Source organism: Pleurodeles waltl, chromosome 12 (genome assembly GCF_031143425.1).
Source record: "Pleurodeles waltl isolate 20211129_DDA chromosome 12, aPleWal1.hap1.20221129, whole genome shotgun sequence".
NCBI classification, from domain to species: Eukaryota; Metazoa; Chordata; class Amphibia; order Caudata; family Salamandridae; genus Pleurodeles; species Pleurodeles waltl.
In genome coordinates, this window is record NC_090451.1 from 272,865,699 (window position 1) to 272,892,287 (window position 26,589).

The 26,589-nt window shown below is 46.6% G+C and overlaps 1 protein-coding gene across 1 annotated transcript in view; it reads right to left on the minus strand.

Moving 5' to 3' along the window:
• Nucleotides 1–26,589, minus strand: part of NUP93 (nucleoporin 93) — a 305,671-nt gene that overhangs the window by 105,849 nt on the left and 173,233 nt on the right. The window contains exons 8-10 of the mRNA XM_069215817.1: nt 15,759–15,898; nt 15,339–15,471; nt 7,160–7,317 (exon numbers count right to left, since the gene is read on the minus strand). Of these exons, the coding sequence (XP_069071918.1) occupies nt 7,160–7,317; nt 15,339–15,471; nt 15,759–15,898 (431 nt within the window). The remainder of the gene's footprint in view (nt 1–7,159; nt 7,318–15,338; nt 15,472–15,758; nt 15,899–26,589) is intronic.

Sequence of the window (26,589 nt, forward strand, 5' to 3'; positions counted from 1 at the left end):
GATGGCTACTGTACTTGAAGGTGGCTACACCCTCCTTGTGCCTCCTCCCTGAGGGGAGGGGTGCACATCCCTATTCCTATTGGGGGAATCCTCCAAAATCAATATGGAGGATTTCTAAAGGCAGGAGTCACCTCAGCTCAGGACACCTTAGGGGCTGTCCTGATTGGTGGGTGACTCCTCCTTGTTTTTCTCATTATCTCCCCTGGACTTGCCGCCAAAAGCGGGGGCTGTGTCCAGGGGGCGGGCATCTCCACTAGCTGGAGTGCCCTGGGGCATTGTAACACGAAGCCTGAGCCTTTGAGGCTCACTGCTAGGTGTTACAGTTCCTGCAGGGGGGAGGTGTGAAGCACCTCCACCCACAGCAGGCTTTGTTTCGGGCCTCAGAGGGCAAAAAAAGCCCTCACCACATGGGGTCAGAAACTCGTCTCTCAGCAGCAGGCTGGCACAGACCAGTCAGTCCTGCACTGAACAATTGGGTAAAATACAGGGGGCATCTCTAAGATGCCCTCTGTGTGCATTTTTTAATAAATCCAACATTGGCATCAGTGTGGGTTTATTAGTTTGAGAAGTTTGATACCAAACTTCCCAGTATTCAGTGTAGCCATTATGGAGCTGTGGAGTTTGTTTTTGACAAACTCCCAGACCATATACTTAATATAGCCACAACTGTACTTACAATGTATAAGAATAGACTTAGACACTGTAGGGGCATAATGCTCATGCAGCTATGCCCTCACCTGTGGTATAGTGCACCACCCTGCCTTAGGGCTGTAAGTCCTGCTAGAGGGGTGACTTACCTATGCCACAGGCAGTATTTTGTGTGCATGGCATCCTGAGGGGGATGCCATGTTGACTTTACCTTTTTCTCCCCACCAACGCACACAATCTGCAATGGCAGTGTGCATTTGTTAGGTGAGGAGTCCCTTAGGGTGGCACAAAATATGCTGCAGCCCTTAGGGACCTTCCCTGGTCACAGGGCCCGTGGTACCACTGGTACCTTTTACAAGGGATTTATTTGTGTGCCAGGGGTGTGCCAATTGTGGAAACAATGGTACATTTTAGGTGAAAGAACACTGGTGCTGGGGCTTGGTTAGCAGGGTCCCAGCACACTTCTCAGTCAAGTCAGGATCAGTATCAGGCAAAAACTGGGGGGTAACTGCAACAGGGAGCCATTTCCTTACAAATTGCCCCACCAAATGAACTCCCTGATAACCTCCAGCCCCAATATGCATTTCAACACCTGATTAGGTATTTAGGTATCTATGTCACCCACAAATATTTTAAATTTTTTATTTAAACTATAGGACTACAATTCATAAAATCAAGACATTGTTTGACAGGTGGAGTTGCCTTCCTCTGTCCATCATTGGCAGGGTGGCAGTGATCAAAATGTCTTTTGCTCCATTGCTGCTTTTTCCACACTGTGGGTGCCATTTCTGCAGCAAGCAAGAAATACGCTGAGTATCAACTCCTATTCAGGAAGTTGTAAATCAGGTTCCATTTGTTTATGCCAGTGATAAACAATTCCTTATGCACAGCATGCTCCACCACCTTTCAATCTTAAATTGAGAGTACCTCTGTATACTTCATACTTATAGTGATTTTGCACTTGCTTTTGGTATGTACCAACTTGAGATGGGCTTGAAGAAATGTTACACAGAATCGATGTTGTTTCTTAGTCGGTATTTAATAAGGTAATAACCTGCCTTGCTTTGTAAGTAGAGGGGAAGCAGATTTTCGCCTGATCTATGGAGTATACAGTTCTTAGTCCCATGGCTGCAGACATGACTGTTGTGATTTTACATTGTCTCCAATGGCTGCTGTGCTGGGATTAACAAGCAGGTCTACACTTGGGGTGGGGCTTTGGGAGGGGCTGATGTCTGACTGCCTAACATTATGGACACAAACTCTTGGTGTTCCCATGAGGTCCATCACATAGCAATATGCAGCACTAAAAACCGTTTGGTGCAGCCCACCGTGTGGAGCCTTGGCAGGTGTCTGGGAGATGTAAAATCCCTAGATTGTGGTTTCAGAGAACCTGGACGAACACCTAAAACAGATAAATGGAGGAACAGACTATCAAAGTGGGATCATACCATGACCCCATCATAAACAGGGGGCTAGGGGGCTTCTCCAGAAGGAGAGGAGTAATCAGAGCTGGATGGGAGAGGGGGTGATGGAGGGGTGTTTGTGTGAAGCACTGGACCAGGGTGGGAGGTTCATTGGACAAGTGACCCTTGATTTGGCACTGATCTCTAGGCACAACTCTGTGAGAGGGTTGAGAAAAATGGGGTTCCTCTACTGGTGAGGATGGGTGGGTGTCATTTCAATCCTCTCTCGACACTGACTGGGGGCTCATTCCTAATCTTACTGGACTTCGGTGGAACTTGGCCACAAGTGAAACACACAGATTACACTACACAGCTGGGACTCCCCCGTCCCTCCACCTTACAAGATGAAATAGGAAAAACTGGAAATGCCTTCCCACCAGGCAAAAATTGATAATGTTTCAAACCCCTTGGATTTGCTGTGCAGCATCCCAAACAAAAGCTTAACCTCTAAAGGTGGGCGGGGCACTGTCCAGGCATCAGAAACAACAGTAATCCTGAAAATCATCAACAAACACCTGCCATTCCAGTCTAAAACTGAGAAGTGGGTTCTGACGTCATGTTGCTGCAGCAAGACTTGACAAACCCTGTTGATATGGTCAGGGGCTTAGGAGATAATTTCAGAGCTTGAGGGTACAGTTAAAGAGCTTCAGACAGCAGTATGCAGACTCTCACACACCTCCAAAAATCTTGAATGAGTGGGTGGAAGATGGGAGGGGACACTTCAGCAATATATGAAAAGTGGATTTTACAGAAGGAACTGAGAGTACACATTCTGAATATTTTCTAGATACATTGACCCGCTTCTGGGTCCAAGGGCAGACCTCTCACCTTGCTGCTTAATCAAAAGGGATTGGTGCGCCCTGACCTAGAAGCTGTCCCAAAGTGCCTATCACATTATCGACCTTTAAGACAGAGAAATTATTCCTGTGTGTGGCACAAGTCAAAAGCTCACTGAACACATACTACAACAGTGAAAGACCTTTGATGGAGTAAAACAAAAATTACACATCATGAAGCAGGAACATACGCTTCTGTACCCCACAAACCTAAAGTCCTCTTTCGACAACAAAGTCAATTTTTATAACACCTCAGAAGTGGCCCATGAATAGGCAGCATAACAGAAGCGTCTACATGGCTAGTCATCACAACCCCAGGTGATTCTTTGTGCCTGCCCTGGGAGAAGTGCCACAAAAGTGTACTATGAAACCACAAACATGGATGTGTAGATGTGGGGCCTGGCCATCCATTGTCATGGGTCGATTTTAGTCTTGTTCATGCTCATATATTTTAGCTTAGCTGAGGCCTGTAGCCTGTGCCCTTTTACCTAGATAATATGCACTGTTTTAATTTATTTATTTGTATTCCTTTTAGAACAGCCTGCTTTCAGCAGTATGGTTTTATTTTCCTAATCAGTTGTAATTTAGCAAACACGTTATTATTGTTATGCATGACATTTTTTCATTGTGTTCCTTGCCTCAGGATTGACAGGAACAGAATTAGAACGGAACAAGATAATGTTTGGTATTGCCGCCACAAGACTGCGTAAACAAATCTAACACTTAGGCATGCATTCATGTCAGGCCTACTTCTCAGAAGAAAACATGTTGACCTATATAAACACCATGTGGGCCAAGGGTCAGAGGGATCCTTCCGGCCAGGAATTTCCATCTACGCTGAACGCCATTTTGCAGTCAACCTCAGTCTCGTCTCTACAGCCAAATCAGAAGACAGAGGGCAGACCCTTGTGCCAAGGTAACAGTGCGGGTGCGTCTCTCATAGACTCAGAACAGACAGATGGGCCAACACTGCCATGCTCTCAGCATAGGCTAGAGATAAAGTGTTATGTAGGAATTATTTATCTATTGCAATATGCTGTGGTTGTTCATTTTTACATCATTCATTTACACAATCCTAATTTTGTTATGTCTCATTATTATAGATCATGCATTTTATTGTAGATTGCAGTCTTTTCATTAAATCTATTGAAAACTATCCTGTATCCCCTTCTTTGCCTGTGTGTGTGTACAAGATTCAAGGTTGATGAAAGAAAAGGTTATGACTCATTCACTGCGACTCCCTCGAAAAGTCACTAGTATCATGAGTTAGACTGCCACAAATCACCTTCACCCATAGTGTCTGGCTGAGGTCCTGCTAGCAAGCCAGTAGGGTTGGGCCGACAGTTGTGAAACTGGTGTGGGAGTGACTCAGTCACCAGCAAGCAGTGGTGCTGCCACCCCAAGTCCACTAGTCTTGTGGAATCACAAGTCACACAACACCATACACCAAAGCATATTCCAACTTCATTATGAACAGTTCAGATGAAAGAAAAGTTTTGCATGGCCAGCACTGCTCATAGCCCTAATGCCCCAGCCTCTTCAACCCCCCCCCCGACCTAAGGGGGATCAACACATTAGATCGCCGATGGAGATTTCAGTCTAACTCCCTGCATTTCTCGGGTGGAAGTGAAGAGCACATATGTGCTTGCAGAACTCAGCTGCGATTCGGTTCGAAGGATGGAAAGAATCCTGTTCAACTGGAAATGAAGGGGCATCAACCAGCCTTGTTAGAAAGGTCCTAACATAATGCCTGCCTATATACTCGTATAATAACTTGCATAGTTATATAAATCGAACAGAGCCTCAGACTTAAGGCCACACACTCTTATTAAACCAAAATGAAGTCACTGACATGGTTCAGGCCAATAGGGTAGTCTCAAAGCCTTTCTCTATTGCAAGGGAAACCAGACAGGGAAGCACACTGTCCCTCATTTTCAAAACCTTTGCTACAGAGGTCCTGCCAGAATGGTTCCCAGTAGATGACCCACTGCATACATTCAAATGGATGGTGGAGGATAAGAATACATTTTCACTCTATGCAGACAATTTAATTGTTTACCTCGAGCACTGAAAATGTTGAATTTGTAGAATGTTTTCTCCCCCTTAGGGTCAACTGGTCTAAAAGGGTTATGCACCTGGTTGGGGGACTACAGAGGTGAGCTGGGACCTGAGATACAACAACTGCCATCATAACGTTCCCTGGGATGTCTCTCAAGGGCTGAAAATAGATTCGGGCAGCTTAAAATGCCCCTCTGCTAGAAAGACGGTGGAACAAACTGACATAATGGTCACCCTACCACTGTCACTAATGAAACAGACTACCATAATCACAATAGTGTTCTTACCCAAACACTCACACAAAGGTCAGAATTGCCTCTACAAAATCCCATGGGACTTCATTACATGGCAAAACCTTCATGAGGAACTTTCTATGTGATACAGGTATCCTTATAGAGCACTGACAATTACATAAATGTGTTGGGTCCCTATTTAATGGACAAGTCACACTACCACGCCTCACAGCAGGTAGTGATACATGACTGGATATGTGCCCAGATTTTTACCCCACCAGCTGAACAGTGAGTGTAGGAAAACCTTCACCTGCTCCACCTTCTTTATGGAAGGAAAAGCCCACACTGGCTCCGCTACCCACTGAAACAATGCTCCACTCTTGGCGAGACATCCTGAAAGCTATTAACTGTCACTGTCAAATGAGGAAACCGGGTGGAGTATGGGTGGGACGCTGAGGCAGATCCTCACTCTAAAAGGGCTTTGGAAGCTGGCACATCATAGATCTCCTCAGACTGGGGTATATAGTGGCCTGTAATATCTCTGCTTGTTTACAGACCTCTAGTCCGAGTTTAACCTCCTCCAACATGATCTTGTCCCATATTTTAATAATTTTGAGGTCCTCTCAAACTTGTGGCCTATCTACTGAGGAGGGAAATGGGTATATATAAAATGTTGCTGCTCAGTAATTAAACCCAGATTCATTCCCTGGCCTTCAAGGGCGGCAGACCTAGTAAAAAGTGGAATGATGGCACACCCTAGAAGGAAGCTGCAATTGAGGCTCAGTTTCGGTGGATTCTATTAATATATCTTTATTATAGTCTAACATGCAAGATGCTCTGGCATGCCTGGCTCAATACCTCCCAATGTGCATAAAATGTGGAAATTTAGAGCAGGGACTTTCTACATATGGTATGGCACTGGTGGGAAATATATTTGATCTGTCACAGAGCCAACTATACTGTTCGACACAGGGGGGCATCCGATGAACTCACCTCCAAAATGGTAGAGGACAAGGATCCCCAATATCCTACTAGATGTAGATGCCAACACCTACACATAAGCATTTCTTCACACTGGCCCTTCAGTTGCTAAACAGGATATTGCACCACAAATCCTCTTAACCAAGAGGGCTGGGCTAGGGGTCTGGATGGCTGCTTGGCCCTGGAAGTCCTGGTGTGCCAGGCTAGGAGGAGGCCCCACAGTAGTACTGCAAGGTGTGGGGTGCACGAGGCATACATAGGGAGATATAGATGTAATGTATGGGCAAATAACTCAGTTTGATGAGACACACTGGCCCGACCTTGAGGTCTTCTTTCTGTTTAAGGAGACATGCTGTTGAATGGCCCTTTAGACTGCCGTAGGAAAGATGCACCATGCATAGCTGTATAGTCTCAGTCTCAGGTGTTTTGGATCACATGGATGAGATGCACCTTGCAGAACGACAACTGTAAAATTTTGTGTTTTTGACCATGCTCTGTCATATCTAAAAACCTGTTGCTTTTATACCTTAAAATGGCAATAGAGTAATAAAAAAAATATTAATAAACAAATAAAAAAAGATCTACAATAGGCGAAGGCGACAGCTGAGAGCAAAAGGGGATCGCTAATAGGTGCTGTTCATATGCCAAATGCCCTTTAAATACTGTGCTTGCACAATCAGGTGAGAAGACTTGCATGCCTTTTCTTACGATCTTTGGTGGATTAACAGCACCAAAAACTTTTATTCTGTGAATCCATATACAATTAACAAAGAAGGTTTATATAATGTTGAAATTATTATTGGCAAAATAATAATCTTGTAGTCAATAGCATTAAAGTATTACAACTGAAATGCTTCAATTCTCAACCCTTTATTTGAATGACACCTGGTGAAGACAAATACTTTTTAAGAAAAATGTCAATGCTGCTGTATGCAAATACCTTCTGTCTTCGCTCTGGATGTATTCTTGGAACCAATTCTTAAATTCGCCCAACTGATGTTGTGCCCGGTTTACCACCACCAAGGCAGCATTTAAATCTCCACAGCGCATGCAGTAGTAAATTAATGCCCAGACAGGATGGCCTTCCACCTCGCCATCCTAGGAAAGAGACAGAATAAATTAAAAATCCATTATGTAAAATGCTTAGTAATCTTGTAAATGCAGGTTACAGAACACACTGGATACTTTGTGATCAGCAACACTAATACCACCTCTTTAAGCTACTTACACCTAGGCAGATTGATTCTGAATGTTTCTGTATGGCAAACAGATGATTCTAACCAGTAAAAAGTGGGAAATGGAGAAGATGAGAATAGGGGAACAGGGAAAGAAAACAAAGAAAGTGGAAGAATAAGACGAAAAGGATAAGGAGACAAAAGAGGACGAGAAGAGAAAATGGGATAAGAAATCAAAAGGGGAAAAGGAGACAGGTGATAATGAGGCATAACTGAAATGGCAAGAGAAAGGAGAAAACCCCAACATTTTAAGAAAGAGATATGTAGGCAAGAAAGGGGACTGTCAAAAGAGAACAGGAACAAACAAACAGAAAGGATTAGAGAAATGGGGAACAAAAAAGGGACGAGAAGAGACAAGAAAAATTAAGAGAACCATGAGAATGGGAGCAGGAAGGATCAAGGTGGAAAAGAAAAAAATCAAGATAGAAGAAGAGCAAAGGGGCAACGAGAGATCAAAGAGTGAGAGGAAACAGGTAGAAGGGTAGAGTAACATTCAAGGAAAGAGGGGGAAGTGGAAGAGCCTAAAGAGAATGGGAAGTGGCAGACAAAAGAGGAGAGATGGGGGCGTGGCCGGCAAGATGGTCAATAACTGAGCTGGGGAGACTATAGAGCTGTGTCCCCTGCCCTCTGGAAGTCTCTGGGGAGTGAATGGGGGACCAATTCAGCTGTCATGAGTAACCTGCTGGAGGCGTGAGCAGATTGACGGGGGCAACATACTGGCTTGCGACCTGCACTTGAGGAGTGGGGAGACCCTGCTGCTTGTACCTGGGTGGCTAGTGAGTGAAGAGGTCTTTATTCATTGTGTCCCCCCCCACCCCAACACTTCCTCCCACTTTGCAGTGAGCCAGGTGATATTTTAGAGATGCCTGCTTGCTGTCCACATTGAGTACTGACTGATGCTGGAGGGGGTCAGACACAAACAGGGGACTATTGCTGTGACCCCTCCCCTTCATAACGCCACTGCAGACTGACCTGTTGTGCCACAGAGGTGGTGACTTGCCCTGAGTTGGATGTTTGAGGCCATGTGTGCAGCACTGTAAAGATGCTGCTGAGCGGAGCAGGGCTCCTGGAACTCCTGCAGCGCGGTCCTGGGTCAGGGTGATAGCTCCTGCTGGCGTGGATAGTGGACTGCCATCTTCTGTGTGCTTTGGGTGGTTGGAGTGCTTGGAGAGAAGAACCCTACTCTGACTGGAGGTCATCATTGTTCCAAGCCCTTGAGCCAGCACGGACAGAGTCTTCTGGCAAAACTAACTGGTGGTCACCTGCACGCCCTCCCTGTCAAGATGGACAAGGACAGGAAAACCCACAGTAATCAGACTAAGATAGACCAATATACGGCTCCCGGGTTGGGGGAGACCTGCCATAGGACCGTGGCACTAGCCTGCATGAACTGCAGGTTCCCAAAGGGGCGCAGATACTTGCTGCAATCAAGGCCACAGGTGCGGATCTCAGGGCACAAATACACACAGTTGATTAAATTGCGAGTTGACCTTAGGAAGGTGGCAGAGCGCTCCCTAGAGATGAAGCAACAGGTTCACTAGCTGCAAGAGGAGGTCACTGGATGCTGCTGTACAGTGGCTGCCCTGACTGCACAGACACACAAGTTGGAGATGAGGGAGAAAGAAGCAGAGGGACGCTCAGACTGCAGGAATCTGTGCTTTGTGGGATTACCAGAGGGAGCAGAGGGAAATGTAACCTGCCCAAATCTCCTCCCCCTCCCCCTGCCCAACATCCCCAAGTCCTTCCTGGAACAACAGATCCACTGTGTGCTCTCGATGACTACGGTCTTGCTGGTGTTTGTGGTGGAACAGACTGATAAAGCTTAGCGCGCTCCCCACCGCCGGAAGCGCCCCCAAGAACCATGAATGAAAAGATCCTCAACCACCAGGAACAAGACCCGTCCTGCATACGGTCTGCAGAGAAGGAGACCCCGTCTTCGAGAACTTCACAATTTGTGTTTTCACTGATTACACACAGAGAGCACAGAATTTGCGGCAGTGGAAGTAAAACAAAAACTTTAAACGATGGGTCTGACACACATGCTCCTCTATTTCCGCAAAGCTTAAGGTACTCCATGAAGGGCGCTACCACATCTTCACAACCACTGAGGAAGTGTGGGACTGGCTCGAGATTCTGGTGAGGTGGGGGAGTACCACTTCCCACGAAGAGGGGCTCGAGAGTAGGGAAGCAGTATCGGAATCTAGGAGACTCAGCGATGGAATACTGGAGAGTCAAAGATCAGAGTGAGCAGCCGCACAGGCAATGGTGGAGTGGGTGACGTCATTCATTCAAGGAGGGTGGGGGTGGTGTCAGTCGGAGGGGGAGGTGTTGGGCCAATAGGGAGACCGAGCTTAGTCACTAGTCGGAATGGAGCAGGAAGGGTGGAGGTGACTCGAGATACTAATGGGAGGTCAAGTAAGAATGGTGACCTGGAATGTGCAAGGTTTGAATAAATTTGTTAAGCAATACAGAGTGAACGCCTGCCTGCACAGTTTGGGGATGCAGGTTTCCATGTTACAGGAAATGCATCTATTAGACGCGAAGGCTCAGATGCTCCATAAGAAATGGAGTGGGCAGCTCTTCTCTTCTATGTACTTGAGTTATGCTAGAGGGGTCTCCATCTGGATAACGCTACAGCTCCCTTTTAGGGTATGCAGCTTTTGAGCTGATGTAGCGGGGCTATTCCTCCTGGTCTACAGAACATTGGATGGTGAGGATATATGCTTCTTCAACGTCTACGCCCCCAACACCAACGACATGGAGTTCTTCGAAAATGTGGAAGGGGAACTGGTGCCACATGTGGAAGTGCCACTTTAATTCTGTGCTGGATGGCGCACTAGATAGGCACCCTTCCCAAGAGGGCACAAAACCACACATGGTGACCAAACTAGTCGATTTCATGGTCAGGATGGGGTGCAGGGATGTCTGGCTAGAGTTAAACCCAACAATGAATGGGGTTTTCTACTGTCATACGCCAACGCATGATACCTACAGCTGATTAGACCGGTTCTTGGTGACTGAGGTGGGTGGGTTAGTAGCAATGTCTGGAGGAAGTCACTGCAGCGATCTGTGATATGCCAAGTGTAAGTGCCCAGGCCCTGATGGACTTCCGGTGGAGTTCTACTGCACCCATGCAGCACTGCTGAAGTATTACGTGAGGCCCAGAGACAGGGGACCTTGATGCTGGCCAATCGAGACGCCTTTAATGTTATTATCCTCAAACTGGAAAAGGAAACAAAAAACCCTGGGACATATCACCCGCTATCAATGCTGGGCATAGACACGAAAATACTTTCTAAGATACTGGCTACTCAGTTGCAGATGGTGGTCGCCAATTTGGTGACGGAATGTCAGTGCAAATTCATACCAGGCTGGGGAACACATATCAACCTAAGAACTCCATTAATTCAATCAATCAATCCGTTTTTGTAAAGTGCGGCTACTCACTCGTGAGGGTCTCAAATTGTTGGGGCTTTGTCTGAGGTCTAGGGGCAGGTTGTTCCAACTCTTTGCTGCTATGTAGGTGAAGGATCGTCCTCCAGCGGTGGTTTTTCAAATGCAAGGGATAGTGGCAAGAGCCTGCGGAGTGGAGGGATCTGGCGGGGGTGTGGAAGGAGACGCAGTGGTTCAGGTATGCCAGTCCGACGTTGTAGGTGTGGGTGAGTAGCTTAAAGGTGATTTGTTTTTCTATCGGGAGCCGGTGGAGGGTCCTCAGGTGCTGGGAGATATGTTCTTGGTGTGGGAGGTTAATTGTCAATTGTCCTGAAGAAGGTGGTAGGAGAACTTTAGTAAGACCACAGAAACGCGCCAACGCAAACTGGACTGCTGGACTCATTGGAACAGGCTAACATTTGAATAGGGATTGTGTGAATAAATCAATTGGCCTGTATATACCAAAATTGGGACAGCTCAAATATAATAGACTAGGATGGATGTCTTGTGTTTTTTCTCCGTCATGTCTATTTTGTCTATATATGGTTTTTATCAAAGAAAATTGTTTTGTAATAGTGCCTTGTTGATATTTTAAGGTGTGGCATTCTTTTGTATTTTTATGGGATTACTTAATTAAAAAAAATGTTTTAATTGACTCCTTTATTCGAGATTAATCATTGGAGTGAAAGAGTAGTTGATATAGTGTGTTGGAGGGTTTTAATCTCCCCTGGGAATTTTCTCCTTTTTACTGTGGGAGGTTAAGGACAAGTCTGGCGGTGGCGTTCTCGATGAGTTGCAGTTTTTTTATGTTTCTCTTTGTGGTGGCGGCGTAGAGAGCGTTGCCGTAGTCAAGCTTGCTTGTGACTACGGCGTGGGTGACTGTCCTGGGGCAGTCTGCTGGGATCCATTTCAAACATTTTCGGAGTTGGCGGAGGGTGTGCCAGCAGGAGGTGGTGACTGAGTTTACCTCAGATAGATAAGGAGGAGTCGAGGATGTTGTCTAGGTTGCGGGCGTCCTCAATCGGTCAAGGCGGGGTGCTGAGAGATGTGGGCCATCAGGAGTCGTTACATGCTGAGGTGGTGTTTCCAAAGATGATGAGGACCTCTGTCTTGTCAGAGTTGAGCTTGGGGCAGCTTTCTCACATCCAGGTGGCAACAGCTTCCATTCCAGAGTGGAAATTCCATTTGGCCGTGTCCGGGTCTTCAGTGAGGGAAATGATGAGTTGTCATCTGCGTATGACATGATGTTCATTCTGCGTATGACACGACGTTCATTTCCATGTTATGCATACGCTCCACGGTACTAATGAGGAGGCTGCCCTGGTGGAATTGGACACTGAGAAGGCGTTCGACACAATGGGCTGGGAGAATCTTTGGGAAGTGCCTCCGGCGTGGGTGTTGGGGACAAGTTCCTCTCCTTGGTGTGTTTGCTTTATGCAGAGCCTGCTGCAAGGGTTAGAAAAGGGTCAATTGTGTCAGGACAAATATAGGGGCAATGGGGCACACAACAGAAGTGCCTGCACTCTCCTCTGCTCTTCATGTAGGTGATGGAGCCTTTGGTGGACAGGTTACAGCATAACCTCTCTGGGAATGGGAGGGTCAGGATGGGGAACACGGTCCATGCAGTTTCAATGTATGCTGATGATACTCTTGTGTACCTCAGCCACCTTGACCTTTCGGTACCACTACTCATGGAAATTATGTCAGACTTCGGGAGGGCCTCCAGTCTTCAGGTCAATGCATGGAAGACCATCCTTTTCCCGCTGGGGAGGCTCATGGGCCTACTGATGCTGGATCTCCCAGATACGGGATTGACCTGGGAGATCGGGAGCTTCCAATATCTGGGAATCAGGACTGCACATGTTGTGAGGGACCAGTATGAGCTTAAAACGGGAAGGGTGCTTACAGGTCTTTATTCCTTGGTGGGTTTTTTAAATACGCTACCGCTCTCTGTTATGGGCAGAGTGGCACTGAGTAAGATGGTCCTCCTTCCCCGCTGCCTATATATTCTCCAAAGTTCACTCTGCAACATCCCTGGGTCCACTTTCAGACCCTAGAAAAACTCCTGGTCCAGCTGGTTTGGGTGGGACGCAGGAGGAGGGTCCACCTGAAGGTCCTGAAGCTGGACACTAGCGGGGGTTGATTGAGGCTCCCCGACTTGAAACTTTATTATTTGGCCGCGAAAATACAGCATGCAGTGCTGTGGTATGCAGTGCAGGATAACAGGCAGAAGCGTCTACTGGGGGAAATTGGTGGAGGAGGAAGACCCGCCTATGCTACTGATGAGAGGCGCGCATGTTCTGGAACATCTACCTATATAATGAGTGGGGTAGCCACAGTCTGGGGAAATGACAGTAAAGGCCATCAGGGGGCTGTCAGTTTGTGGGGGACCTATACCTGAGCACGACGTTCCTCGCATATGCAGAGGGCTCCGATGTACTTCAGCTGCATCCCTGGCAATTCCTGCAATATGCAGGAGATCTGGATGGATTTTCCGGCTCAGCCAGTGGTGTTTCAGGTGCCTACATTGATGTTGGATGCGGGTTCGAGCAGGGGAATGATTTCCCACCTCTACGCGGCACTGAAAGCAGACAGGTGCCTAGATCGGAGGGAGTTAATCTGAGGTGGAACAAGGTACTGGAGGAATCCATTGATGGATAGGGAATGGACATATGCAAAGGCGCAAATGCAAGACACAGCCAGTAATGAGCGATTTAAGCCAACACTGTTTTATTACCTGCACCATGCTTATCTCACCCCGCAGAGATTGCATAGGATCTTCCTGGGTGGCTGCCCCAGGTGCAGTGGTCAATCAGCCACCTTTATACAAATGGCACGGGAATGTCCCGGACTGTGGGTATACTGGACCGGAAGAAGGGGGGGGAATGGGTTGGGGGTTTGATACACTATGGAGGGTTAGGGGCCCCCAAATTGAGTAGGGTATACTGTTTCGCACTGCTTGGGCTGCTACTAGCGAGAAGATGCATTGTTATTCATTGGGCCAGTCCCACGTCACCGACACTGACCCCGTAGTTGGCAGACCTCACGGAATGGGCACTGGCTGAGGAGTGCAGACTGAGGAGAGTGAGATGGAATGAGCGTGCAGAGTGTGACCAGGAGATATGGAGGGACATGCTTGATAGCCTGGTAAGGTGATGCTCAGGGTTCTGAGAGTGATACGGGTCGGTCCCAGGAAAGATCAGGGGCCTCTGCCGATGTGGGGAGTAATAACAGAGAGTCGGCCTCTTAGGCTGCAAGTATGTGTCTCCTGATCCAGTGGAAGGGAGGGTGCAGGGACAATCCTTTCTGATTGCCCATCCTTCAGTCCCCCGTTCCCACCCCTCGCCCACTCCTCCCTCCCCCCTGGAATATGACTCCTTGTGGAACTGAGGTTTGTTTATATGGTGCCTTGATACGCTGCTGCACCTATGCTGTGATGTTATGTTGCTTACATGTAGTTGTAATTTCTAATGAAACTGTTAATAAAAATTACTTTAAAAAAAAAAGAGCAGAGATTAAAAAAAAGTAAAATTACAAGAAAGAAGCAAAAAGGCAAAGAGAAGATGATAGAAAGAGGGATGCGGTAGGAGGTGAGCAGGAGAGACAGTCTGGGCTACAGGGGGAGAATGATATAACAGGAGTGAAAGATATATGAAGAAGAGTGTTGAGAAGGAAAATTGAAAGGAAATGGGAGAAGAAAGATTAAGCGGACCAGTAAAAGGAAGCAATGGGAGAGGAAATACAAGAGCAAAATCAGGAAAAATACAGAAGAGATAGGGGCAAGGCAAAAATGGAGAAAGAGAAAAATAATAGAAAAATAGGGAAAGAAAGCAGAAAATTGGAGAAATAGGAACTGATTACATTAAAAGGGAATAGGGGATAAAGGCAAAAGAAAGGGAGATGAAATAAGAGTGCCTGTGAGAGAAAAAGCTGAGCTAAGAAAAGGGCAATAGAGAATAGCAATGAGAGGCAAAGGAAGGGAAACCATGAATATGAGAGTGGGATATAGAAAAAGGAAAGACAAGGTAGCAACCAAAAAAGAGAAAGGTAAAGCCCCTTGATGAACATGAAAGATTGTATGACCTGGGAGGTTGTCTGTAACAAGTAAACTGTGGTCTCCCTACATTTGCAGTGTGTGTGCAAACTTGCAGGCACAGACAGCAACGTCTCCATGGGGTAAACAAGCAAAATGCTTCAAAACCTGCATAACAGATGATAGTACAAAGCTGCAAAGCACATCTTTACAAGTGCATATTATAATAAAATAAAAGAAAATGCATACTTTGACAGAGGTGTGCAACATAATAACAGGGAGGCTAGACTGTGTTCCATTCAGCTTCACAGCATTTAAATGCATATTAAGTAGATGGCATGACTCACAACCCTGAACTACAAAGTTGAAATCTCTCCATTTATAAATGGTGCAAATTACAGAACTGAAAGCTGTAGTACCTGAAGACCAGGAAGAGGAGCAGGGAGCTTGATGTTGAGGAAACTGCGAACAAGCTGATACGTACCAGGCACTCCGCCCAACTGAGCCTGGTGTAGGTTTCCAAAGACTGTCACCAAGGTGTAGTTTTTGTAACTGACAAAAGAAAGTCACTTCAGATTAGTATTCCCATGAATTTAAATACAATGAAAAAAAATTACCAAGTAACACAATTTCCACAACAAATACAAATAAAGACAATTGAGTTCAGCCACCACTGAGAACATCCACAAAAACTGAAATGGGCACTAGTGTGTAAAATATAGGAAATGTAAGACACTTTGTACATTCATTATATGTCAGATCAAAGTCTAACAGAGAACGGTTGCCCCACCAGTTAAATGTGTTATACCAGAGATTGCTTTATGTAGTTTTCCTCTTACCTTTGCTCTAAAAAATTTAGGGCCTGTTCCACAAAAGCCATCCTCATCTCTATACTGCTGCGGCTCTTTAACGTGTCAGTCGCTGGCACAAGCAAGACATCAGTCATTTGCTTCACCATACTCCAAAGCTCTGTGATATTCTGTAAAGGAAAGAGGGCAGGGACCATTGCATGAGAATAGTTTCCAACTTGAACTCACTACTTCTTCACATTCCATTGCTTTTGCTCAAGGAAACCCCATCAGAATTAACCAGTCAAACTATTTGGCCTTCATTCATGTCACTGGCCTCCATCGTCAAAATCGTTTATTTTTGTTTTTTTAAAGCTATGTTTTTATTGATTTTATAATGCAGAACCAACAAAAAAAAATACAGTGCATAGTAATATGGGATGTCAAAGATATCTTCTCTGATGATAGAGTACATACAAAGTCAGAAATGTGTATCAACAGCAGCTAAAGCAGTGATGTGTCCCCTCAGCCTTCCCCACTGGTTGACTACGGCAACGCTCTCAACAACGGCATATGTTGTTCTTGTGAGGCTCCCCATTCCAGTATATCTCGCATTCAGTAATGAATTGATGGGCTCCTAGCGCTCATCCGGTTTATGGCCACCCTGCGCCTAGCCAGCACTAGTGCTAGTTGTGCTAGTCTGTATGGGATTCTCCTTCCCGTGGTCTCTTCACCACGCCTAAGAGGAATGTCAACGGCGTTGCTTCAAGGCCCAAACCTGTGATCCCTCAACCTTCCCAGCCACCTCACACCAAAACTGCTTCACCTCCCTACAGGACCAAGCCAGATGTAGAAAGGAGGCGTCCAATTTGCCAAATATGGGCCACCTGGCTTCTCTAGTTGGGTCAATTTTGTTGAGTCGTTCATGGTACAAAATTGAAATGTGAGTGCTTAAATCTATTATTACATGAAACTGTGCGCACCAGTGACAGAGCTGTAGCTCAATCAGTGTTCTTCATTGGATCCCCTAGCTCCCAAGACCTCCGCGCCACACAGACCGTATCTGGTTGATCCCTCCGAAGAGCTCTATAAAACAAGGTAATTAAATGACTCCCATCACCCCAGTTTATCAGCCCCTTCAACACCTTTGAAGATGGTGGGGCGGCCGGGAAAGCGCACCAGATCCCATGCAGCACACTCTCCACCTTGGCATACTGCAGGAATTGACCCGGTCCCAAACCAAACGTGTTTCGCGCTTCTTGAAAGGATATAAACTCCCCATTGGGGAGTAAGTCTCCCCTACAAGTCATCCCCCTGCTCTCCAGCTTTCCACAGACATGAAGTTATCCATATCTCAGAAGGAAGCCAAGTCCCATATCTTAATTTCCCTATCAAAGGGAGCACGTCAAATCACTCGCTTAATGGCCTGCTCCTAGATCCATGCAGTATTTTGAACCAGATATGGGACAGTGTTTCCGACCTACCACCTTTCGTCAGTATTCGTGCTAACGTGTCACTGCCCATCATTCCTTCAAATAGTAGCTTCTCCCAGTTATCCGACTCAGTCATCCACTGCAGCATGTTGTAAATGCGCTGGTTTAGTAATATAGCCTAATATTAGGGATAGCCAGACCCCTGTCTTCTAGATCCCTCTGCAGTGTGGACAGCGATACTCTACTGCGGCGCCCGGCCCACAACAATGAGATCAGTGGACTGTCCAAATGATTAAAGAGCCGAGCGGTTACCGGGAATAAAGAATTTTGTAGCAGGTATAGACACCGTGGCAGAAATACTATCTTTGCTGCAGCCGCTCTCCCCATTACAGAAATAGGCAGCCTATCCAAGAACGACACCGAGAGCTCAAGACCAGTCATTACTCTTTCCACATTTTATGTCTCATGTGCTGCTACAGTGTGGGTAACCCAGATACCTAGGTATCTGAAACCCTCCAGAGTCCACCGGAGCCCCAGCACCGGCAAGTACTCCACATGTTTAACACAAAGTAGCCCTAGAGGAAATAGGAGCGACTTAATCCTATGCACCTTAAGACTGGATACTCCTCCAACAACCGCAACAACAGAAGCACCGAGATACTCTGCGATCGAAAATATATCAAAGCATCATCTGCGTATAACGAAATGATGTGGGTGATATGTCCCACCCAAATAGATTCCGACAGTACCCCTCCCACCCAAACAAATACTAAGGGTACAGTATAAAGCAAGCAAACCCACACACAGAATAGGGGGTCAAACCCCATTCCCCGCAGTACCGCCAGGAGACAGCCCCACTCCACCTTATCCAAGGCCTTTTCAAGGTCCATCAATGCTGGCACCAATTCGTCCTCAGCACCCATGGTTTTATGCAAGACATGTGCCAAGTGACGCAGGTTAAAAGTCATAGTACGGATAAGTATAAAACCACATATGTCTTCATGCACGAAGCCCCGAACCACTCCCTGCAGCCTAGTAGCCAATATTCTACAAAGGATCTTAACATCATAGTTCAACATAATGAGCGGCCGATAGGAGGAGGGGTCCCTCGTATCCCCACCCGGCTTGAGCCTCAGACAAACAACACCCTGGCGCAGGGACTCTGGCAGGTCACCCTGCGCTTGGGTCTCCTTGAACACTGCCAATAATTTTTCTCGCAGAAGGGGGGAGTATGTCTGATTGATTGGGAACCCATACCCACCCCCCAGTGTCTTAGATTTAGACAATGTCTCCACCGCTGCACTCACTTCCTCCACAGTTATCTCAGCCTCCACATCTCTCATACTCTCAGGTTCCAACTGTGGAAGGCGTCTCTGCTGCGGAAACTCTCCCATATACTCGACTGGCACTGAAGAGCCAGCACATGACACTGCCCGCAAATGTTCTACCACTACTTTTCAGATATCCCTGCAATTCGTAACCTGTACACCAGCAGCATTTCTGATATTCAGAAAGGGGGGAGATTACGCTTTAGGATCCACGTCAGTAACCTACCAGATTTGTCCCCCTCCCTGTGTAGCCGCTGTCTATATAATCTAAGTCTCTTAGATTATCCAGTGTCTCTCAACATCTAATGACTTCCCTGTACAATCGGAGCTGCTTTCTTTCTTCCTCCCTCATTGGCAAGGTCTGGTGCTGGATATCTGCTATTTGCCTTCCCAGTCTGTGCCTATACACACTCTCTCTGAACGGCCTTCATTGCCTCCCACTCCGTCCCTCTCGTGGCAGCGGTACCCCAATTCATGGCTATGTAGTCCTTAATGGATGTTACAAATTCTTCACGACATGCAGCATCTGTCAGAAAATCTGGGGGCATGCACCGGCTACATGTCACCCCACCATTTGAACCCCACTGCAGCTACATCAATACCGGGGCATGGTGAGATAGAAACCTCCCCAAGTGTGTGCTATACAACACATGCAAGCAGTTCAGGCCACCCAAGAGGAAACGGTCCAGACGACTTTACGTATTGTGTGTCTTAGAATGACAGGTATATTCTCTACTCTCCGGGTGCAGTTCCCTCCACCCGTCCCGTCCGATAATCCTAAATTATGCATGACCGCTGTGAGGGATTTCACCATTAACGGTTTAGTACCATGTTTAGAGGGGTGACAATCTTTCTCACCGTCCAATGTACAATTGTAGTCTCCAGCCCATACAATACGAGAACCCACTCCTACCCCCAAGCACCTCAGCTATATTATTGTAGAAGCATTGATCATCTGTGCTGGTGTATAAGTATTGAGAATAGTAAGGGGTGCACCATCTAACATACCCTGTAGGAGTATATATCACCCCTCCACATCTGCTACTCCTCTTGCATAAGAGGAAAAGGTCGAGGAGAACACTTGGACCGCCACAGTGGGACCCCTCTGTGCTCTCCGGGAACCCAAGAAGGTACACATTATTGCGGTGGGCCCTATCCTCCGCATTTTTCAGTCTCGCCTCCAACACCCCAGCTTTTGAAGTGACCTGTGCCATCTGCTTCCTTAGAGTACCAACCTCCGCCTGTAACTCCAAAATGGACCCCTTCACAACTCTGACCTTATCAGCGACCTTCCGGAGGTTTGCTCGGAGAAGGTTCACCTTCACAGCCACTCTCTCTATCTTTACCTCAAGGGCCACCCTCAAGCCTTGAATTACCGCAAGAAGTTCAGCTTGCGACGGTTCATCTACAGTAAGCTGGAGTGCTCACTTCATCTCCGGGCTCACCCATCTACGTCTGGCGCTGCAGCAACGGGACAGGGATAGTGCACTGTTCCATGGTGTTCCCCTGTGATGCAGTCGTTTGCCTGTGACGCCCCATCTCATCATCAACCAAGGGAGAGTGGGATGATGAGATGTGTTGCCACATTATCCAGTCAGTAGGATCAAGGGCAGAATTCCCGTGAACTGGGTCTCCCTTTAGTCAGTCCAGATCCAAGCTCAATGCCCACTAAAATACCAACTATGGTCTGCTGTTATGTCCATTCATGTCAACTATCCCTGACTTTAGTCGCTACCTCAACATTAGATAGTGTCTGTGCTCCGGCACAAGTACACCTTCATACAATGGTACCTTACCAACTCCTCAGAATTAGTACAGCTGGCTTTCAAAAATGTCCATGCCACCACTCCAATTTGCAATCTTTAGGCTCCCCTCCACCGCGCCACAATTCACCTTGCTGGGCCTCACCCCAGCAGCTCCATCGTGGCTAAGAGCCAACCATCCCTCTGCCGTCCTCCTGGGCCCTCTCTCTGCGCCATCTGCCAACTCCGCCCACCAGGTAAAATGACTCGGGGATAGGGCCCTCCTCTATCTAGGCTCCGCAATCTGTTCCCCAGGCCCCCGGACCAAACTCCAGAGCCGAACCGGCCAGTCTCACCGTTTGCATGAGGCCCGAACAGGATGGGAAACCTGCCGGGTAAGGCAGAGCAGCGCCCACCCAACCACTCCGCTGGGCTGCACTCCAATGCCGGGGCCAAGGATCCCCGAACCCCTCCCCCCCGAAGATCAGGGCACTCTCTCCCTCCGGTGGGAACGCTTCATGTCCCAGGCACATCAGGATTCTTGCAGGATCAGGGTGGATTTGCGGGGAGCTTCCTAGAAGCTCGTCCCGCCAGCTGTCTTGCTTGGCCACACTCCCCCCAAAATCGCTTTTTTTTTTTAATAGTAAGAATTGATTTGCCTTAATGCTGGATCCCATTAGGTATTATACAAAATACTATATATATATTTTGTTTAATTAATCAATGAAACCACTCTTGTAGAAAGGCAGCATTTATGTTTTCTTTTTAATGCACAAAATTAAAATTCAAATACAGCACTTAAAAGACTCTAGTCAAACTAAAACACATTCAAATTCTTTCTTAAAAAAGGAAAAAGGGGGGGGGTCCAAGATGGTGCCGGGGCAGTCTAATACTTTGACACCGACCTCCAACAGGCAGACATCAAGGAGGGGCTACCTCCGGTCCGACACCACATATCCCAAGATGGCAGCTGCTGGGATCTAGACAGTAACAGCACCCACCCCGGGCCCACCAGACTGCAGTACATTTCCCTATTGCAGCAACTACTCCGCACATGCATCGTGGACTAGCTGCACTTGACCGCTACAGAGGGGGGCACTCACTGGCTAAGAGGCAGAGTGTTGCGGGGCGGCAGAACAGGAAGGTGCTAGCGACCTCTCACTGCTGGATCAGAGCGGATGCTTTATTAACCTGCAGGAACAGCTCTCATCCTGGACACGCACAACTGGGACACTGAACACGCAGGTAAGCCGCAGATACTTCCTTGTCAGGAACTCGTCAGCCGCATCACTCAGCCCTCGTACTCACACGCTTCTGCTGTCCTAACTATTGCTCCTGTATGCTGTAGAAATCAGAAGCTGAGCTGTGGCTGTGAAAAAGATGTGCGGCACAGCAGTAAATATTTCAATGGACAGTAGGTTGCTCATAAGACCGCCGGCGTCTTACAAGCAACATACTATTCGTGTTACTGCAAGCTTAGAAGAATACTCATTACAAGGCTTATCACAGCCTACCATTTGAGACATAATACTGTATGTATACATTGAAATATTCACTGCCGTGTCGTACACCTTTTTCAAAGCCACAGCTTGGTTTCTGATTTCTATGGGGGCATAAATATTACTCTATAAAGTATATGCTTATCAGCCTTGATAAAGTCCGGAGGACGAAACACGTGTCGGCTACTGTATTGCTTGGACTTCATTGTTACAACTATTTATGTAATAAATCAACACGTCTACATACCTTGAATCAATCATTTATTGGACTTTATGTGTGACTTTTACAGTGTAATCTGGTGATCGGATATGATTCACCTGTTCTGGTTTTCCAGGCCGGATTTAATCACTTTGTGGCTGAGTGTGTTCACCGGATTGGTACCTGACACATGCAAGACTGTATTCTACCACTTCTTTTGTGTGTACAATTTAGGCTTCTTTAGGATGTGCGGATACTCCAAAACTGCCACCTTCGTGTGAAATTTAATTGACATCTGGAAAGTACCCTGGTTGCCTAAATCTCACAGACCCTTGGAGTATATATCTTGCTAGTTCTTAGAGCCCTAATGGGTGTCTGGGATAAGGTACAATCCTCAAAGCGGCTATCCACTCCAGTCCCCTCCCAAATCCACATTATTGGGAATCCTGATTTTCCCCAGGCTTATCAGGGAAACACATACATTCCATAACAAGCCAACTGGAAGCTTATAGGTGACTTATTTGAACAAACAATGCTCATGACACTTACTCAATTGCAAAAGGAATATGGCCTACCCTCTTTCATAAACTGGCAATATGCTGCAATCTGACACTGGATCACACACCCCAACATTCATCCACATGCTAGCTGCCCCCTATTACAGTTTGAACAATGGCTTATCACTAGGCAGACAGATTAAAGCATACTCTGATATCTATTCTTTTCCAAACATGACACAGACCCCTTTCAAATAAAAGGCACAACTTTGCTGGGAACAAGAATGAGAGCACCCCTTTACACCTAGAGAATGGGCAGACATCCATAAGAGGGCTCATACTTTGGCCCATAGTGCCGCTGGCAAGGAAATACTTATCAAGCTGGCACACTTTAGGTACTACACTTCAGAGCGATTAGCCCAGTGGAAAGGGGATGGGAACGCACATTGTTGGAGGGCTGTGGACAAACAGGAACCCAAACTCATCTCCTTTGATGCTGTCCCACGATCTACCAATTTTGGACAGACACCCTAACAGTAAATTACCACATATAAGACACAGAACTCCCCAGTTTTCCAAGTTATATCTTAATGGACCTTCCTATATTCTCACTTATCCTATGAAAACTGCGAAAGGACGTGCCATTACCCTGGCTCTCTGTGGAGCCAAACAGGCATTGCTGGTGCACTGGGGAACTGCTAAAATACCTACACATTTAGACTGGCTTCATAAACTTTGGGACCTCTTTTGCATGGAAAAGCTGACAGCCACAGTCAAACGCCAGTTGCCCCAATTTCACAAGACATGGGAACCCTGTCTTCGATACCTCTCACAAGAACTCAGGGAATTACCCAGTCTTGCCTATTTCTGCATACACCACCTCACCACAGCAGAGCACCCAACTGACTGAGCATTTGAAGGTGACACCATCCATCTGTTCCCAATGCCCTCCTATGTGCCTTTACTTATTGTTAGCGGGAGACAGCCAACTTAGACAAATAGGCTAATCACTTCTTCTCCCACCTCTTCCTAGGAGCACCTTCGCCCTTCCCAAACTTATACCCTTTCCCTTCCTCTTTCATGTTTTGTTTGTTCCCCACCGGCCATTGAATGTAGGTGAGTGGTTTTGTATATGCTCCTTTAAAACTAATGAACAGATTTAAACTTAAATAGGAAACGTGGGATAGAAAATGTCAGAGATAAGCAGAACTCTCAGTAGAAATATTTTAGCATTATCAATTCCAAGCTCTGTTGTATCAGAAATTAGAACATTGTCAGTAAGGGGAATTCATTTTTACAGGAAGGTCAGAGTGAGATCTTCTCAAATATGTTCATGATCTAACAGAGAGAGGGATGTTTATGAATCATACAGGATCCTCACGACAGGAGAACTAGGATTGTAGGGAAGTAACATTTTCTTCTGTAACTTTGTATCTATTTGATATTGACACAGAATGGAACGGAACTGAATAGGGTAGGGAAGGACAAGATAGAGAGGGAAAGGTAAGGCTGTGGTAGAGGTGGGGAAGGACAGGGTTAGGATTAAGATATGATAGCTAGTCCATACCCAACATGAATGCATGAGAAGCACAGGGGAAAGACGAATTAAAATATGTTTAGGGAACCAAGCGAATCGAGCAGAGCGTTCTGCTTCTTTTTCACCTTTTCTTTTTGTAAGTTCAGCTTGCAGCACAGCTACCTACAATTTGACTGTTCTGTGGGTGTGCATATGAACATACAGAACAGGGCAGGTACAGGGCAAGTGGTTGTTGTATACGTGTACGTAGCTTGCAATGCTGTGTTTTGCTGCATGATATCTACTGGAACTCATACACTGGGGCATAGTGCTAGGGATTGCACAAAAGGGGACGAGAACAGTGCATGAATGGTACCCATGCATGGTATCTTACAGAGAGCAGAGAAAGCCTTCAGTGTGAATCAATGTGGGTATAGGTAGTTGAACACCTGTATGTACTATAGCCCAAGTCCGGCCTCCACAGCCCCTTCATCCTCAAAATGTAAAAGGAGACCTTTTTTAGAAACATTGTCAGAGTGACATCTTCAAAGTTGAGCAATACCAGTGGAAGTAGCTTTTCTACTGCTAGTTTCTTTTTTAGAAATAAACATGCTAGATATATGGCTTTTCAGAGTTACATCATAAGGCTATTAACCATGCAGGTTCAGCTGCTAATAAGTGCTGGATTAGGAGCACTATTGAGACAGACTAATCAAATATGCCGGGCAACAGAGCAGACTAAATATACATATGGTATAACATACGAAAACATCATACATCAATTAACATCACAATTAATACCTCAATTATTTACTGGCTGTAGGAAGCTGGCTCTCTATATGCTATACCAAAATGAGGTATAGTGTGCACAGAGTCCAGGGTTTCCCCCGAGGCTTAACAGAGGCTACATTAAATAATACTAATTCTCTCTTTTGTGGTAGTGTGGTCGAGCAGTTAGTCTTCTCAGAGGGTCGTGCAAAGCATTTGTTGTACACACAGTCAAAAAATAAGGCACACACTCGATGACGAACTCTAGGCCAATTGCTTTTATATAGCAAAAATATATTTTGTTACTTTATTACTAGAACCAGAAGATCTTTGTTACAGGTAAGTACAGCTGTAAATAGGTATTAAGCGTATGTTTGTTTCAAATGTACCTTGTTTGATTTTTGCAGATAAAGCAGTTTACAAGTAAGTAATTATTTTCAATTTCATAAGTTGACAGAGCAATTTTTCATAGGAGTCAATTGAGTCGGGGGGGGGTGTGGTGGGGGGGGTTGTTAGCAAAGTTCACAGGTAAGTTAACAACTTACGATTCCAGTCTTCGGGAATTAGGATGTCCACAGGTCAAAGTTCAGGCTGACCACAAAAGGGCACCACTAGCAACCCGGGGCCACTGGGTGCAGAGGTCAAAGTTGGTGTTGAGTTTTCAATGCAATCATATGAAGACTGGGGTGCTTAGTAGAAATCAGATTGCAGATAAGTATCTGTGGTTCCAGGACACAGGCCTGGGGGGTTTAGGTCAGCATCAGAGGGGCCACAGGTCTACACCAAACACACCCTCAGAGACACAGGGGCGGTCGGATGCAGGGTGCAAACATAGAGCTGGGCACCCAATGTTTTTCAATTGGGGGTGGGGTAGAACTACAGGGTCACAAAAGATGCAGTAGACTGGGTCCAGGGGGTCGGTTCAGAAAAAGCAAAGGCTGGAGAGGCAGGAGGCACCCGCTGAAAGTTGCTTCACCGGTCAGATTCTCCAAGGCCAGGGGGCCGCAGGCCCAGGGGTCTCCTTGGACATCGGGAATCTTCATCGGATCCTATCAAGCGGTCAGGGGGGTCCTCTGAATTCAGGCTATAGGTGTTGTCGTGTTGGCCAAGAATGATCAACCCAGGGTGGACTCAAGGTCGGAATCGCCTGGGGACTTTCTCTGGACCGGTGGGCCACCTGGAGTCGGGCCCTGGGCGTCGCATGCAAAGTGGGCAGGGCTTGCGGATCAGAGGCGATTCTGGAGTCCTTTTGGAGGTTTCTTCTGGACAGAGCTGCTGTCCTCTGGATTTTTTGGTCCTCTGCTGGGCAGGCAGTCCTGTGGGGCTTCTTAGAGGTATCTGGTCCTGCAGGATGCCTTTTTGGAGCAGGATACTAGAAGCTGCAGACAGGCTGGTAGGGTTGTAACCCCTTTCTTTTGGTCACCCCCAGTGGACTTCTTGGTCACCCTAGTCTTGACCCAATGGTCTGCCTTCTTTCCCAATTCTTCAGAAGACATTGGACCTAGGTGTACCAGATATTGATGCAACATGCAATTGAAGCAGTTACTTAAAACGTGTTCTTTCATAAACAAGTTTTAAAGAGCATCACAGTCATGCACTTCATTTCCAGTTACCCAACCATACAGTGCTTTTACTGAGAAGTCTACAAAATCATCCTAAGACTGGCTCGGGGTTTTGTGAGAAAGCCCCCCAGAACCTCATTCTGTACTCCTCAGTGGTCAATCCAAAGCCCTCAATCAGGGTAGCCTTCGTGATGTCACAGGATTCAGCATTTGCTCCAGTGAGTGTGACAAGTCGATCGCTATACTTACCAGTGAACAGTTCCCAAAAGACTGCTCCCAGTGAGACTTTTCTCATTGCACAGGTCCTCTCAAAGGCTGTGAACCACTTGGTGATATCA